The following is a 17,041-nucleotide window of genomic DNA, read 5'->3' on the forward strand; positions in this document are numbered from 1 at the left end:
TATTTAGGACTTTGCAAAAATTGTAACAATTTTCACATTTCTACTTCGTATTTAAGAAATTTTCAATCCTGAAATTAGCTTGTAATTAACTATCATTAATCATTTCCCTCTGCTAATTATCCTTATGTTTTTATCAAAGTTTATTTTTGCTGCTTTATGGAATACATTTCAACATCAAACATTGAAACAAGAATTTCAATCATACCAGTATGAAAACAAATCTGAATTAAGGAAAACAAATTCCGAGAAGCTATAGTTTGCTTGATTGTAATTTTAACGAAGAATACAAACTTCCCAAAATCCTTCAGACTTTTTAAACACCTTCGAAATTTACGGTCTTTTTAATTTTTGGCATATCCTCATACAATTCTTATTGAAACCTGACTGTCTTTTGACTTTTTTCTTCGAAGCTTTTTGCAGCTTAGTAATGCCATCTGCAACTTCTCAATATTACAGTAACGCTTGGATTACGCTTTGGTATGCCCTAACATTGTACCAATGTTAGGATCAGATGCGTCCAGTGCACAACTTACGCTTAAACGCAAGTAAAACCATGAATTCGCCGTGTTTTTTAGGGAACAGAAACCAGTTGGTAAACCTTAATTCCCTAGCTCTTTGCTTTTTGATCCTTTCTTTGCTTTCTAATAGGACTTCGAGTATTATATCCCACACTTGGTCAATTTTGGCGTTTAAATATTCAAGCCCAAAAAACTGGACGAGTAACATAACTAACTTTAAAGTCAGTACAGAACTACTAATTTAAACGCTACCATTTTCGAAATCTATATTAAAATAAAAAATGTTGTGAAAAAAGGACTCCATGTAATGCTTATAACAAAAAAAGCAAAACTTTTAACAACAATTATGCACAATGACTTGAAGTAAACAAGATCTGCTTATTTGAAATGTAAAACAAACTATTCAAAATTCATAAAACATATTCACAAAGAAGACGATAATTCGGCCGTTAAAATTACAATTAAAATTCAGGAGAAGTAGCGGACAAAATTAAATGGGAAGGGAATTCACGTAAAACACATAGACAAATTATACACAATACAAGACTAAAACATTTAAATACAATAGGAATTAAACGTTAAAACTGTGTAATGAAGAGGAAATCCAAATAATTCTAATTAAAGGCAGGCAGTAAAAATGTGCAAAGGACTGGAAGGAGGATTTGGGGGTGGGCATAGGGTGCATTCCATAATTTCTATTCACAAATGCAATTTGACGATTCAGTGAAATAATTCACATGAACGGAGAACGACATGATGGAAGATTCGTCTGCAAAATGTGCTGCTGCAGCAAAAACTGGAGTAGAAGCGTTTCACATGCTCCTAAAATATATAACAGGTATGAACAATAGAAATAATGGCTTTTTTTCAAGAAACTGTATTATTGTAGGCATATTAAAAAGTATAAGCGATGCACGACGGACAATTACTCCAGTATCATGTATCCTTTATGCTATAACGACATTAAAAAAAACCCATAATTTGCCATCATTCTGCACATTGCCTGATTGTCCCAAATCCAATTTATTTAGAATTTCGGAACTTACTGCAGTGGCATAACTGCTGCTGATTACTTGAACGAAGACCGTTGTGATTGTGATTCAGATGATCCAAGACTGGACTGAAGAAAGGAAATGCAGTGACACAGTTCGAAATGTTTCGCATTGGGCTTCCTGGCTTTGTTTTGGTCATCGGTCTATGATTTAGCAAGCCGCGCTGTTTATGCACCTCAGCCCAACACGGTTCGCACAGATACATAAGACAGCAGAGTTCTGGACACAAATATCGAGCATCAGCCAGATTGCACATCTCGCACTGGGCACAGTCCATCAAATATGGCTTTATCTCTATCTAAAATCGCATGCTATAATTGATAAAAAGAAACTAATTCCGCCCCTATTATTTGTTGCTGGAGATACACTTACCAGTATTCCAATAAATTTGAAAGTTCGGTTTTGCAAAAAGTTGGATATCTCAAATGCTTATGATGAGCAATTTTAACATAACCACACACCTAAAAATATTACCCCATACGTATATCACAGATGACTACCTAAGACAGTTTGTTCGCATCTGTTGTCACTCGCAGTGATGAAATACAAGTTATTAACATGAAATTTTAGATTGAATTAATCAAAAACCAATCTGGGGAAAAAATTCGTTTTTTTGTGAAATTCTGGGATTCTACTCTTCTTATCAATTATTTGTTATCCTCTTTATTTCCTTTTTATCTTTTTTTGTCCCTCCTTAATTTTCGATTTATTGTTTCTCGTTCTTTCTTGTCTTTCTCCGTCAATTTACACCTTTCAACTGCCATTTTACCATCATAATAACTAACAAATTTAGAAAAATGGACTCACTTCCTTCACCTGATCAATTGTTTTTAATGTAATCAAACGCATTGCAATCGCCGTAAGATAGGATTCACGACTATCGAAAACCACCTGCGCTGCTCCTTTTGGATACTTCGTTTCAGCATCAACTTCCAACGAAACATATACGACGTCACAAAGTCTGCTAGTTTGCTGAAGCAGCATTGCCAGTTCCGCTGAAATATCGGAAAAATAATATTTCAAATGATTATTCAAAGATCACTTGTGCACCCATGTATTCAAAAAGTATTGGATTTAGAACAAAACAGCATCCCAACTACTCTAACTTCGAGGTTTGAGACTTGATAGAACTCATATTATTTTAAAGAAATAATGAGAGAATTCGTTTAATCTCCTAAAAAAAATTATTTCGACGAGGATAAAAGTGATGGCAACACTGCGCGATTGCAAAGAGATAATGTAATAAAAGTTTTCTTTCTTCCTTGAAATATTCTCCAGCTAATGGCACAATCATTAGAAACGTTGAGTGAATAAAAAAGTCCGAAGAGTACAAGAAATCTATTGCATTTATCAATGCAAAATTAGGAAACTGCAGATGACTTTTACAGAATTATATTTCATCCCAAGCTAAAACAAGCAAGAAGTTACGGATAATTCAACTAACACGCAGTTGTTGTACGCGGTACGCCACCGATGAAAACGGAATATCGGTCAGATATTAGCGGTGCGTCTGTCACACGATACACCTGATCGCGAAGAGCCCAGGGTCTCACTTGTACCTGTAATTTTGCTATTTTCCAGATATTTCTGGCCTCTTAGTTCATCCTTTACCCCTTTACCAATAAATCTCGCTCTTTTGAACTTTATAAGTTGTGAACTAACCATTTTGACGTCTTTCCCGCCATTTTTCAAAACAATATTGAGTTTCCCCTGTTTACGAATGCATCGGCTAACGAGATATTCGACAGAGCGATCGCTAACGAAAACCACAAAAGCGTATCCTAAAAACCTGCTTGCTTGAGACTTCAGAACGTTAACTTGGTGAGCAATCAAACTTTTTGATAACGACTTTCTTCAGGTCGTTAAAATATGCTACAAGCATGAAAAATACACTACTCGCTCGTATAACATGGGATGTGACAACTAATGCACGTTTCGCTTGTCACTGTTAAAAGGAGTTCCAGTTTAACCAAAGTTTTTCCACGCGTATCAAACTTGTGCAAAAAATGCATATTCGGCTTATTTGCACTTGTCCTTGCCCAAACTTCTCATCAACTTCAGACCATACTTTCAAAATATGGTAGACTGCGTCGTAAATGGGAGAAAAATCTGTCAACAAAAGAAAAATCTGTCAATACTGTCGAATATTTGAATAATTTATACCGCATTCTCCTCGTCCTTCCTTCCCTTGTGCATCAAGCTTGCAAATGGCTAATTCGTTCCATTACTGGAAGTTAAGTGAAACCAAAGAGGAAAGGACAATGCGTAGAGAAACATTACAGTTTATTCTGCTTTGTTACTATAAATTTCTTTCAAATTAAGTGCTGGATGAAGCTCTTCCCGTTGGATAGTTGAGACCAGATCTGTTTAACAGATAAACAAATAAACATTAATAATTCATGCAACATAAGCATCAAAGGAAAACGATGAGTGAAGAACTAACCGTTTGGTGGAATATCACTTCCAGTACGCTTGCGATGCGGCCAGTCAACTGTATTTGCTCCAAACTGTTCGAAGAACAAAGAAATTGAATCTAAATACGATAATGGATCATAAAACTTAGCTCAAAAATGATAACGATGCTCACAGATTTGCAATTCTAAAAAATTTCTTATTCAGCCATTAAAAAACGATGAAAGCTGGAATAAATGAAGCATTACTAGCAGTCACATCAGGAGGAAGCCCGCCAATAAACACTTTGCGAGAGAAAATCCCATCTTCTGGAAAACTCTGTGTCACTAGGTCTGGAACTAAAACCTGATTATCGTTGCTGTCACAACTCCAGATGTCCTTCACTTGCGCGATTGTTCCTGGAAATTAATTTATCCCTTCAACTTTGAAATAAGTGTCTGTTTCCAGAAAATTTGGAACAGTATTTTGAACGGATTATTAAGTCTTCTGAATTAAACCTAAGCAATGTAATACTGAGTTGAAATGGTAATGTTCGACTATGCTGAAGTGGGGCAGGTGAAATGTTTTAGAAGTTAAAAAGCAAACTGGGAAAACAATGATCACACAGTACGTCATTTTATTATTCATAATAGATTACATAGTATACCATTCTATTATGAATAATAGAATGATATACTTTTGAATTTTTGAATCGATAGAACGATTTGAAGATATTTTTTTCAAGATATTCTTACTGTGCGCAACTGCACTACTATCAAGTGATGGAGTGTGTTGGAAGTTGTTGGACTTAATGTTCCCCTCAAAAAATATATGAAAATACCTTTACCGTAACCACCAAAACTATCGTTTCCAAAAATGTTGTAGCGATCCGTAGCCGCTGATATGTTTGTTCTTCCAAAATTGCCTTAAGTCAAACAAAGATGTTAAAAATAACTTCACACATTTATACTTGGAAAATTCATTCGAAATTACAACTCCACTTCCGATATCCACTTTTTATCACTTTCAATTTTTGTGATATTTTGATGAAAACAGCTCAATCGTTTTCCATTTTGCTTTTACGAGTACATCCTACAACAAGTTGGTAGTAGGAAAATTTAATGTAAGGAGAAATATGAAAAAATGAAGTACCTGGTATTACACCCTGATCAACACCAGTTGCTGTACTTTTCGTCGTGTCCATTTGGATAACGAATGCTAGTTCCGTGTCAGTACTTTAAAAATAAGTGTAACTAAGTAGTAAACAATTAATTTTGATTAAGAATATTTATGACGAGGAAAAAAGACAAAACCTCTTAAAATTGCTTGATTTTTGGATGCTTAAAATAAGGGATGTTCCGGAAAAAAAAATCTATAAATTTAAATAACAAATTTATAGGGGAAGAAGAAAGTTCTGGCAGTTTCTTTGAAAAATTTCTCTCTCGTCCCGAAAAGCTTGTCAAATTCCATTTAAAAACATTAACTTCCCTTCTTTTACTAGCAATACTGCAGTATCACGTAACGTTTCACGTCACGTCACATCACGTCACGCCTCTTCCATCTTGATAATAATATCCCAACGGTATAAAAATGAATAACTGACAAAATGCATCACTGTCCACTAAGTAACCCACTAAGCTGAACTTCGCCTACGTGCAAAATCTTAAGTCGAGAACAGACACGCCCACAGAATACTGTACAACATACATTTAAGTGAACAGCTAACAGCGTGAGATATATATCACACGTAACACGTGAAAGATCACGCACCACGTCATGTTGACTCCACGCGTTCACACACAACCACTTACCTAACAGCCAGCTGTAAGGAATAAACGTGGTAATTGAAATGATAGCTATTGCTGCCTATTTACTTTCAATATTTCCCGCCAAAAATAACGGAGGTATACTGATGGCTACCCTCTTCTAGAACATTCCATAGAAAAGCCTGGAACTAACTTACCGTCTGTCTTCCTTCAACCGATAACTGTCTATATGCTATACTTACAGTATACTTGCACGTATGCTTATACGTCGTACACGTACGTCCTATACGTATATGTACGTCACAGTACGTCATACACGTACCACACCTTCTAGTAGGTGATAAAATTATGCAAAACTAAAATGTTCACCTAGTTCTTCTCTCAAATACATCTTTCTATTATATATTACTGCAAATTTTCTATCAAAATTGTCTTGCACGAATAAAAAAAAAAACCAAATACATTTCCATAAAAATGAAGCATTGAACATACTTTTTCTAATCTGTTAAAACCTACAAATTTTCAAATTTTTAAAAAATTGTTCAGTCTAATTTGATGTCAAATGTTTAAGAAAAAAGAAATGAAGAAAGCTTCATTGGAGGAACTCTTTTTATATGATTCCTTACAAAGAGATTGATTAAAGTTGTTAAATTGCAACTTATAAATTTCGTATTTATTCCAACAGTATATTCTGATGGCAACATCATACACATTCAGATTACTTCTGTCTACTTCTCATCTTAATATCAATTCATCTATCACATTTGTGTAATAATTCCCACAAAATTTAACTGCGATTTGCATATTTGTTTAATTCCTGATATTTACTTTTTGTTTTTCCCTTAATTGCACGTTCTTTCGATTTTACATTCACTTTCATGAATATTTTCAAACTATAAATGATATATTTATTCGAGATTTCAGATGCGGCAAATCTTATCGAATATATACGAGACATGCAGTTCATGGCTATGAATTATACCATCGAAAAATCTCACGAAATGGCCAACATTAGACAGCTCAAATCAGCTAATGATAACACAGCTAATATATCGACTGAAATACGGTACAATTTTACAGGTGATATCAAAAGGTGATATCTTACATCCCAATTAACAACCATGAATAGGTATTTCAGATACTCGCACAAAGTTATGAATATGTTAAATAACAGTTGGTTGCGGTTATCTCTACTTTCAATGAAATCCTGCAAAAGTTTAACCATGTTTTGGGACTGAAATTTCATGCCGTCATTAGAAGTCATGTGTAGTTTGTGAACTATGTGGGTTAGATGTCACTTTGCTAATTCTGATGGACGCTTAATGAATTGCATAAGCTAGAGTGGGGTGCTGCTGTGCTTTATTTGAAGTTAGATTAGATCATGTTCCATTACTTCTCTTACTTCGTTCTTTCTTTTCTCCCTGTTCCCCTTTTTATGGACTTTTTGTGGACATTTTATCAGTGGTTCAAATATAACGCAAAAAGATTAAAAGGTATGACGTGGAACACATGTAATGTATGTTTATGGTTGCGATTCGACGTGGAATACATGTGATGTATGTTTGTAGTTGTCATCCACATAAATTGTTATTATGGGTGATTGGAGATTGATGATGTTCTGGGAGAGAATAGAGTGATATTTAGAATAGGTAAAAAAGAAGGGGAGATGGTAATCCGTTATTTCGGACAATTCTGAGAAGTTTTATTCCGTCTTTTATGCGCACGGTACGAGATGTTAAGATCACATATCAGGTTAAATCCTTAGATTTAATTTCTTCAGCTCTTCCCAATATTCTAGTGGAATCACAAATAAATAGGAAACATATAAGCTGAAAATAATCTGTGCTGTATTGAGTATTAATAATACAGCTATTACTCGTTGCCAGTGGTTTTTGCTCCGTCGTTGCACTGATAGTTTCATGTGCAAAGAGTTCTATTAAATGTTGATGATATTTAGGAGCAAATTTCGAACTATAACAAGCTTTCTTTGTTTTATGTTCTCTTTGTCAATGTAGACTGCTCTGTCTTGCTTCTATTTAACTTTGTCCAGGTTAAGTTAAAAATCGTTTTTGAAATATCAATTTCAGCATCACTTTATTTCGTGTTATTTTCAGTCAGTACAAATGCCCGCCAAACAACGAATGAGTGTAGCGAATTCAGTCTTCAGCAGGAATGTGTTATCACGAGGCAATGTACAAAAAACTTTAGTAAGTACATTGTATCAATGTATCATTTTATAACGCTGTCTGACTGCTGATTGTCCATCCTGAATCGTCTTGACTCTTCATAGTTTAGGAAAACTTTTTGGCCACTTTTCTTTTTTTTTTTGTCGTATGCATATGTTTACACACACGTGTTCGTTAAAGCTATGGTATTTATCCGAATTCTTCTTACATGTCCACTTTTTTTGCTACTACATATTTGCTTATGCAACTAACAGTTTGAGAAAACCTTGGGGTTTGGTGACGCTAACTGGTATCAATTTGTTTTCGAGGGATTGAATTAATAGGGTGGATTATTCAGTAGATTTTTTATTATAACTATAAGTTATATGAATTAAGGAAACATTTTCAGAAGCCGCAGGAAGATAAATATGCAACAACTCCGTGGTTAATTGGTCTTTTTGTATTTGTTGTTTGTGGTTCCGGTGAGATTTTTGGTATATTTGTCAAGAAATGTTCATTCTTAACTTATCCTTTCCTGTTTTTTCCGAATAGTATGTCGCTAGTCGTTGGTTAATTCTGCAGTTGCTCTATCAGCCTGGTGATGCATTGATTTACTGCATTGATGCATCTTATGCTCTGAATTGTACAATCTTATATTCTAGTCGGTTATCAGTCATACTAAAATGAATTCGCAAAGTGGAGAGGAATTCATTAACTTTTGTTGAGACGTAGGCATCTTAGTGAACAATGTATGTGCTTATTCGTTTATGGTTTTAATTTAAAGCATACGGAGGAAGTGTAAAAGTACTCTTAGCTCTGTTCTGGGTTTCTTCTAATTTACTTTCTTTTCCCACAGTTAACTTCATGAAATCGCTTGCCGTTATTAGTCTAAAGACGAAAAAATAGATCTCACCTGAGTGATGTTGCGCTTTTCTCTTCAAGACGTTTTCTAATGTTCCTGAAATCCAATGATGGTTTCCTAGATAAGGTAAAAGAAAGAGAACAAATGTTTCGCGATTTAAATTGGCCGAAAATGTTGTGTTTTATTGTGCCCAGCAACAGATACATCCTCGTATGAATATGCATTATTTCAATGTTCGGAAAGTTCTAGTAGTTTGTAAAAGTTAGCATGAGTACTTTTGGATTTTAATAGGATTTTATAGAAGGTTATTTTTATTTTTACAGTTAATAATTTCAGCTATATTCGAAATTATCCGATCTGTGAAGATGGGATGGTAATGTGATTGCAAAGAATAAACCTTGTCGTCGTATATATCAATTTAATTTTTTCGCATATTTTTGGAGAGAGCGTCCGTATCTTTTGTTCATTCCTTTACCACTTGATTTTGATTTCTTCCATATTCAAGTAGGTAATGCACTACCAACATTTAAGTTTCCTTTTTGCCTTTTGAAAAGGCTCATTTTACCACATTTCGGGTGGAAGTATATTGGTTTCCTTCATCATATAGTTCGATTCATCGTTTTCTGAATCATGTTTCTTGTCTTATAATCGTAGGGGTTGAGTGAACAGACAGTTTTATGATTGTGTATTGGTATTTAATGATGGATTTGGATGTTATGTTGCCTTATTCATTGTAACTGTTATTGTCTCAATAAACTGTCTCACTCAGTGTTTCCGTGCTTATAACTAAGAAATATGGTGTCATTGGCTGATCCCTTATGCAATTTACTCAGTTTTGAGTTAGAAACCGGGAAATTTCTAGACTAAAGACTTACTGATTTAATTTATTAGGGAAATTATATATCAAAGGGTTGTAATGAAGTTTGAAATGGTAATCTATTTTGCTAAATCTACAAGTTTCCTTTCTTTAGGAAATTTGAAAAGAAACCACACTAATTGGTTCTTACCAGCACAGATGGTAATAGAAATGCAAGATAGCTTGAGCGAAGCAATCCTGGATTAAGGATATATATAAAGGTCTTTTTTATAAAGGTCAATTTCGTAAATTTTAAAATATGAAAGAACATGGCAGGGGAAAGTGTGTGTGCTACGCAAAGGACAGGATTGTTACTTACAAAAGTTGGCGTATTTTCATAAAAGGCTCACTTTCTAGCTAATCTATTAAAAAAGAGGAAAAGTTTACTATTTATTTATTCCTATTCTATTTCAATAATTCATTCGCGTTGATGTATTTTCGTGCAACTGGAGAAGTGCTTTAAATTGTGAATTTTGGAAAAAGTCGAAATTATTGTACGACTTTGTATCATGACTTAAAATGTTGCGCCTTTTTAAGATCGTAGAACGAAATGGAATGAAAAATTCACCTGAAATTTTGAGGGATGCAATGACACAAGTAAAACTGTCTTAAATTAATTCCACTTAAGTTACTTTCATTTTTCAGTTGGAATTTTGTTCCAAATATTATTACCTGAAATAGAGGGACGTGCGACACACACACACACACAGAAGTTGTCGTTTCACAGAAAAATGTCACAAGCAATTTTCATCATTGATAAAAAGGAATGCAAAAAAAGAGTTGAAATAAAGTAATAAGCAATTAATTGTGTAGCTATATTTAATCCAATGAATGACTAATTGTATTTTCTTATTTTATTGACCTATTTAAAAACAAGCAGTATTATATTTTCTGCTCCAGTTGGCAAAAAAGATGTCACATTGTACCAAACGTTTCGATTGTCTTTTTCTTAATTCATTTTAATTTTACGGTGCATTTTATTTTATAACTGTCATTCAAAATGTTGCATTTATTTTGTAGGATTTTAACTAATTGAAAGTTAATTTTTCTTCTCTCTTTGAAACTTTTCCCTTATCAAAATTAAGTAAATATCGATGAATAACTTATCTAACACTGAAAAATTCTAAAAAGATCAATAATTTATATAACATTAATCCATTATCGTTACATTCAGGGATTGATTCAATCACCTGATGATGATTGTAATCGAATGTTTTGTGGAAATAAAAAGGAATTTTTTATTAAATGATTAGATTGTAGTTGAAATATGAAATTGATTGTACTTTTGAAATGAATATGATGTAAGGAGTGGAAATGACAGCCAAACAAATTTCAAGGTCAACCAAATGGATTTAAAGCCATCATGAATGGAAACATTTGAAATGACAAGTACTTTCAAGGAAAAAGAAATTTTTTTTTTTTTTGTAATACACGAGTACGATTAAAAAAGCAATCCTTTTTTCAAGTATATGTCTTTCATTTTAAATTCATTGTTTTTTGAGTTAGTAGTAGTTAGTGTTGGTGATGATGGTGACACTTTCGTATTTTAATTATAAATAAACATGGGTTAAATGAATTTAAAAATTAATTTAAATGAATTAATACCACCCATCAAATCCTCAATCATTTTTATTGCCTATAACCATTTAAAATGATCATATCCTAAAAGTGAAGAAGGCATTTTGGGCGGAACAAAATTATTGAAATTTCTATGATTGATTAATTTTTTTTTTTACGTTTATTAATTATCACTTTATTTACAGAATTATTAAATATAATTCGTTTTTCATTTTCACAGGTAAAATTTGTAACGCAATTAGAAGGAGAAGATGATGGCATTATCACGATTGATTGTTTATTTATGTTACGTAATTGTAAGATTTGATTCAAAGAAAACAAAAGCTTTATTTAAATAGATTTAAAATTATTTAAAAATGGTAAAATGGAAAGAAAAAAATCAGCAATATATTAATTATCATTATTATATGGTGTAATATATGGTGACATGTCAAGTATCAAGTACGTAATACAAAATTTCTTATTAAAATATGACAGGTATGTAAATAATGTAAACTGTTAATTAGTTGTTAGTATGATTTTTGTCCGGAAATAAATTGAATTTATTAAGTGCCTAATTTGCATATTTCTTACTGCGTAATATAGATAATCATTTAAAGCGGATAAATGCCCAAAATGACAATATAATTTCGAATGATTATGCGGAAGTTCGAGTATTGCTAGATCGATATTACGCGATAACGGCACGGAAATATGGCATATACCATGATTACGTAAGTGTATTAATGGTGTAAATACATATAGCATTCATTATTCTTGGTAAATCAAATCCGGAAAAGTAATTGATAACTTAATTCCGGTAAGGTAAACAAAAGAAGTGAGAAATGTAAAGATTGAAATAAAGCTCTTCATCTTTCGAGATAATCATCAGTATATTTTAAGTTTATTATTATTATGATAAAAATTTTTTTGAATTTATGAATTCGTGTTTGTAGGATTCTAAAAAAGTTAGCAAAGATTTGAGAGATATTCCTATTGATGATAAAACGGAAGCAAGCATTAATCGTAAGGAAGGTGTTGTGGGTGATCTATTCGAGAATGATATCCTATTAACATTACCACAAATTAAAGCTTTACTTAATGAGGATATCAAAACCAGTAAGTTATTATTGTCAAATGAAATTTTAGTTTTCTGCAATATTCAAATGTTCAAATCAAATTTGGTTGGAAAAAAAAACAAATTTTTGGGAAGCTTATTTTAAAATTTATAAAAATTAAATTATTCTGTATGCATGTATATATATATATATACCATACACATTATAACTTATTGCTTTTTACAATCTTGGCAACATATAATAGCAATCAGAAAGATCCTATCAATAAGTTTATAATTGAAAATCTTTCAAATTATTTGCTATCTCTTCACGGAAAGATTAAAGATGAATTTAACAAATTCTGGAAGTTTCGATATTTCGTTATCTAACCTAATATCCCTTTCAGCATCTCTTTATTTGCAATAAATCATATTTTTTACATTTCTACCAAAGTGAAATATACTCAACGAAAATAGTAAAAAAAAAAAGTATAGGAAATAATCGGCAAATAATTCGGGAATCGAAGTATGAATGGATGGCAATGCCAATATCGTATTATTTCAGCAGTTCTAATGGTAAATTGAGAATTTAATTCAAATTATTTGCTTAACATATTATCTTTCAATAATGGATTGTTTGAAAAAAATTAAAGGAAGAAATTCTTAAAAAAAAGAGTTTTTTTTTTGAAAATTCAATAAAGAATTTCGATTTAAATTAAACTTTAGAATGAAAGAGAAAAATGATTTACAGTTAAATGGCAAAATTTAATTCGTACCGCTTTGTATCATATCGAAACCGAAACATGCATTCGCTTCAAGGTTCGTACTAAAAAAAAAGAGGAAAAGAAAAAATAATAATACTACTATGAGCAAACTTAAATAAACAATTCAATTGAATAATTTAATTAATTTTAAAATTGAAAATTAAACCCAACCAATTTGCTATTTTGCATTAACGGAATACTTCGTAATGTTTTGTGTAAGTTACAATTTGTTTGAAAATTGGAATTTGATCAAAATTTTTTGAAATTATTTAAAAAAAAATAACGAAAATTTAGGAGAATGGTGGTAACAGGAATCATATATATTTCATACAAGGTAAAGGATGTTGGAGTAATGTTGGTAAAGTTGGCGGTCGACAATTGATATCCATTGGATTTGGATGTGAAGCGGTAAAATTCTTTGAATTTCATCAAATTTTAATCTTTTCACATTTTCATAATTATTATGTCATAAATGAAAATTATAATTGATTGTTATTTTCAATATTATTATTCAATATTTATAATTATAACTTAATATTTATGATTATTAGTTAATATTTATTGTAAATGCAAAATTTCCTATTGCGCTTAATTTTAATTTAGGTTGGTATAGTGGTGCATGAAATGTTACACGCTTTGGGTTTATGGCATGAACAATCACGTACCGATCGTGACAATTACATCTGGATCAATTATGCTAACATTTATCCAGTAATAAATTCTTAATTTCAGTCCAATTCCAGTTTTAATATATTGATGGAAAATTGGTAGCATTGTTCTTTAAGCTTTTTAATTTCAAACAAGTGATATCTTTTATATGAGTAAAAAGAAATTACGAGAAATTGTTCCTTTCCTTAATTACTTCAATTTTCACTCATTCACTTAATCTAATTAGTATAAATTTTAAGGGTACTCAAGGGAATTTTGAAAAGCGAACAATGATAAATATTGATAACATGGGATTATCGTATGATTATGGTTCCCTGATGCATTATGGTCCGAAAGCATTCACAATCAATTATGATAGGTATGAATTACTGTATTATAAAATGTTGTTGAGAATGTGTCGATCAATATTGAGTCATAGTGTGTAGTGGAAATTTATATATATATATATATATATATATTTTTTTTTCTGAACGATCACATCATCTGAACATAATTAATTGTTTTTTTTTTCTAATAAATACACACTTTTTAAAGTATATGATTTGTGCAGAAGTGCAAGAAGCATGACATATTGCAAGATGTAGTCATAAGTTATTACTAAATGATTTAAAGATATACGATTGAGACACGTGATCGTCGATATCAGCAAACAATCGGACAACGAGAAGGAATTTCATTCAAAGATGCAAAATTGATTAATTTACGATACTGTAATGGTATGGATTCAATCAAAATTTGTTTATTGTTATTTATGTTAGTTGAAATAATACAAATTCATGCGTTTCTACAGAATTCCTTTTATTTCTCTCTTATCTAAAAGTGTTTAAGTTTCTGGAAAATCTCAATGAAATTAGGCAGGAATAATTTCAAGTTCTAATTAAAATTTCAAGTTCTAATTTCAGTTTCTAATCTAATTAAGATCAGCTTCACAGTAGTATAAAGTGATACGCAAAAGAAGCAGCTATTTAGTGAGAGATTTTTTGAAGCATTTCAAAAATAAAGTAATTTGGATTTTTTACAGGATTCCTTTTTTTTTTAAAAAAAAAGTCATTGAGAAATTTCACAGAAATAAAAACAGAATAAATAAAATTAAGACTTACGATGTATTTCAGATATCTGTCGATATCGAATAAATTGCTATAACGGTGGATATACGAAATCCAAATAATTGTTATCAGTGCAAATGTCCAACTGGATTAGGTGGAATAAATTGTCTATCAGTGGAAAAAAGCAGTGAGTTTTTTTAATTCTATAAGACATTTTAAGTTTGAAATTTTTAGTTTGTATTATATAAATAAATCACTTACCATATCATATCTTCATCATCAATTTCTTCAACTTATAAGAGCATCATGATTCCTCAGTGAAAGTTATGTATCGATAAATTCATTTATAAACTATTCGCACATGAGATTTTTTTTTTTAGCAAAAATGAATAGTAAAATTTGTTAATACAATTATAATTTACCTTAATGATATATCAAAATTCTTAGAAATACAAAATGACCAACAAAATCTTCCATTTCCTATTTTCATTTTCTATTTTCTCTATTATTTTTTTAAGTGGTATAACTCGTATGCTCCTAAAAAAGGACTCAGCATTGAGTTCAGCGTATTTAATTGGCGACTTAAAATTTCACTTCAAATAATTCCTCTTCTGAAGTTAAGATTCAAAAATTACGAAATAAAATAGATACAGCGCAGAAAGAAGAATTAATGTTCGTAAAATCTCAGGTGTTCAGAAAACTTTTGCATTTCTTAATTTTAACGAGGAAAGTATAAATATGAAGAAAAAAGTTTTCGTCTAATCTCATCTAATCTATAGTCTAGTCTTTAAAAAAAAGGTTTGCTATAATTTTTACTAAATGATTATTTTAGGAACACCTAAATGTGGTGGTGATTTGTTGGCTAACTACGATTATCAAAACATTACAATCATTGGCCTACATGGTAGCATTCATTGTGTTTGGAGAATTAGGGTAAGTTCTGAAGGAAGTTTCAGGTCAGCTTCAGCTAAAACGAATACATGAAATAAAATGCGAATAGATACTATCATTGAAATAATTGGTGAAAAAAAAAAAAGCCTCACCCAATCTTTCATCATAAATTATTGCAATATGAATTAGCAGTTCGATTATTTGAGTGGGAAAAATTGCCGGAAGATACATACAGTAATTTTTCAATGATGATTATTGTAAAAATGATATATTGTAGCAAAAAAAGATTCCTATAGCACTGATATGATATAGTAAAGAAAATAGAATCAATTATACCATACAGTCATCATTGAGCTTTGTGCTCTCAAATCTTTGTCTCATTCAATTTCACTTCATGTAACATCATCGAATTTCATTCGTTATCAATATTATTATCATTCTTTCACGGATGAAATGCTTTCGAAATATCTCAAAAATTAATTATATTTCTTAAATTGTGAACAATTTCAAATCTTTTAAATGCTGATTTAACAATTACATTTAATCAGAATCTCTTGTATTTCGCCATCTTTTTGACAATTTTATCCACAGGTCAATTATCTCTCTAATCCAAAAGATTATCAATTACCTCGCTTACCCAAAGGATTATTAATTATCTCTTTTACTCAAAAGATTATCATTTCCAAGGTGCTTTATTTTACCGAATGATAACCTATACCAAGCTATTTCAATCCATCTTTTATCTCGCATCAATTACCGCCTCTGTCTTGGGCGTTTTTTGTCAGTGTCCTCACTCAATCCTTTGTACTTCATCATTTATTGCAGTCCAAAGCACGAGTGCTCGTATATATTGATGAATTACGATTGCCCTGCAAAGAAACATGTACCAGCTATCTGGAATTGAAATTCAAAGCAGATATGATTCCAACTGGTGAATAATGACCGAATTTATGCTAATATATCAAGAAAATTTCTGATTGTCTTTATCACCTCAATTCATCCCCACAGAAATCCTTATCACCTCAATTTATTCAACAGACATCCTTATCACCTCACTTCATCCCCACAATTCATCCCACATATATCTTTATCACTTCATTCTTTTTCTCGCAGAGAAAAGACATTCAGAGACTTTTTCTTCGAAAATTGAAATTGAATATGTCTAAATGCCTTAACGTCATAATACTTTTTAAGAAGCATTTTCAGTATAAGTTCAAAATTTTTAAAACGACTGAGTTAGAAAGTGTATTAGAGAAATGACCATAGTAAATGTTTACAACAATACATAATAAGCAATTAATTAAGGGTCAAGGCATTGTTGTGGACCATTAAATATAGAAATGATAAGTGAAAAAGACACTTTCATTATCATGTATGTTGCAAATATTCTCAACGATGGTTTCGGTACGTGGGGATTCAAACTGCGCTACAAACTATGCAAGTTTTA

General features: G+C 31.4%; 4 protein-coding genes across 4 annotated transcripts; 3 read left to right on the forward strand and 1 right to left on the reverse strand.

The window, feature by feature from the left end:
- Positions 1-1,251: 1,251 nt before the first annotated feature.
- LOAG_00997 (hypothetical protein) lies at positions 1,252-5,165 on the reverse strand (the record flags this gene model as incomplete). Its single annotated transcript, XM_003136537.1, has 9 exons — positions 1,252-1,340; positions 1,565-1,868; positions 2,378-2,565; positions 3,015-3,129; positions 3,233-3,351; positions 4,014-4,103; positions 4,231-4,380; positions 4,803-4,886; positions 5,114-5,165. The coding sequence occupies 9 exons, from the start codon at positions 5,163-5,165 to the stop codon at positions 1,252-1,254; spliced, it is 1,191 nt and encodes a 396-aa protein (XP_003136585.1).
- Positions 5,166-7,833: 2,668 nt separating this feature from the next.
- On the forward strand, positions 7,834-9,446 carry LOAG_00998 (hypothetical protein). Its single transcript, XM_003136538.2, has 3 exons — positions 7,834-7,934; positions 8,302-8,374; positions 9,091-9,446. Exons 1-3 carry the CDS (start codon positions 7,851-7,853, stop codon positions 9,129-9,131), a joined length of 198 nt encoding a protein of 65 aa, XP_003136586.1. The 5' UTR covers positions 7,834-7,850; the 3' UTR covers positions 9,132-9,446.
- Positions 9,447-11,658: 2,212 nt separating this feature from the next.
- On the forward strand, positions 11,659-14,825 carry LOAG_00999 (hypothetical protein; the record flags this gene model as incomplete). Its single annotated transcript, XM_003136539.1, has 9 exons — positions 11,659-11,665; positions 11,774-11,901; positions 12,124-12,286; positions 12,976-13,043; positions 13,283-13,396; positions 13,592-13,699; positions 13,897-14,015; positions 14,270-14,373; positions 14,770-14,825. 9 exons carry the CDS (start codon positions 11,659-11,661, stop codon positions 14,823-14,825), a joined length of 867 nt encoding a protein of 288 aa, XP_003136587.1.
- A 263-nt stretch (positions 14,826-15,088) lies between these two features.
- LOAG_01000 (hypothetical protein) lies at positions 15,089-16,533 on the forward strand (the record flags this gene model as incomplete). The annotated part of the gene is made up of 3 exons (XM_003136540.1): positions 15,089-15,095; positions 15,536-15,636; positions 16,420-16,533. The coding sequence occupies 3 exons, from the start codon at positions 15,089-15,091 to the stop codon at positions 16,531-16,533; spliced, it is 222 nt and encodes a 73-aa protein (XP_003136588.1).
- Positions 16,534-17,041: the final 508 nt, after the last annotated feature.

This window comes from Loa loa (assembly GCF_000183805.2).
Source record: "Loa loa unplaced genomic scaffold supercont3.21, whole genome shotgun sequence".
Taxonomy (NCBI): Eukaryota; Metazoa; Nematoda; class Chromadorea; order Rhabditida; family Onchocercidae; genus Loa; species Loa loa.

What these genes read in the sequence shown, in the direction of transcription:
- LOAG_00998 (XM_003136538.2), top strand. Translation starts at nt 7,851, where the DNA reads ATGCCCGCCAAACAACGAATGAGTGTAGCGAATTCAGTCTTCAGCAGG. An exon ending in GCAATGTACAAAAAACTTTA is followed by an intron (nt 7,935 to 8,301) that starts GTAAGTACATTG and finishes AAACATTTTCAG; the next exon opens with AAGCCGCAGGAAGATAAATA. An exon ending in ATTTGTTGTTTGTGGTTCCG is followed by an intron (nt 8,375 to 9,090) that starts GTGAGATTTTTG and finishes TAATAATTTCAG; the next exon opens with CTATATTCGAAATTATCCGA.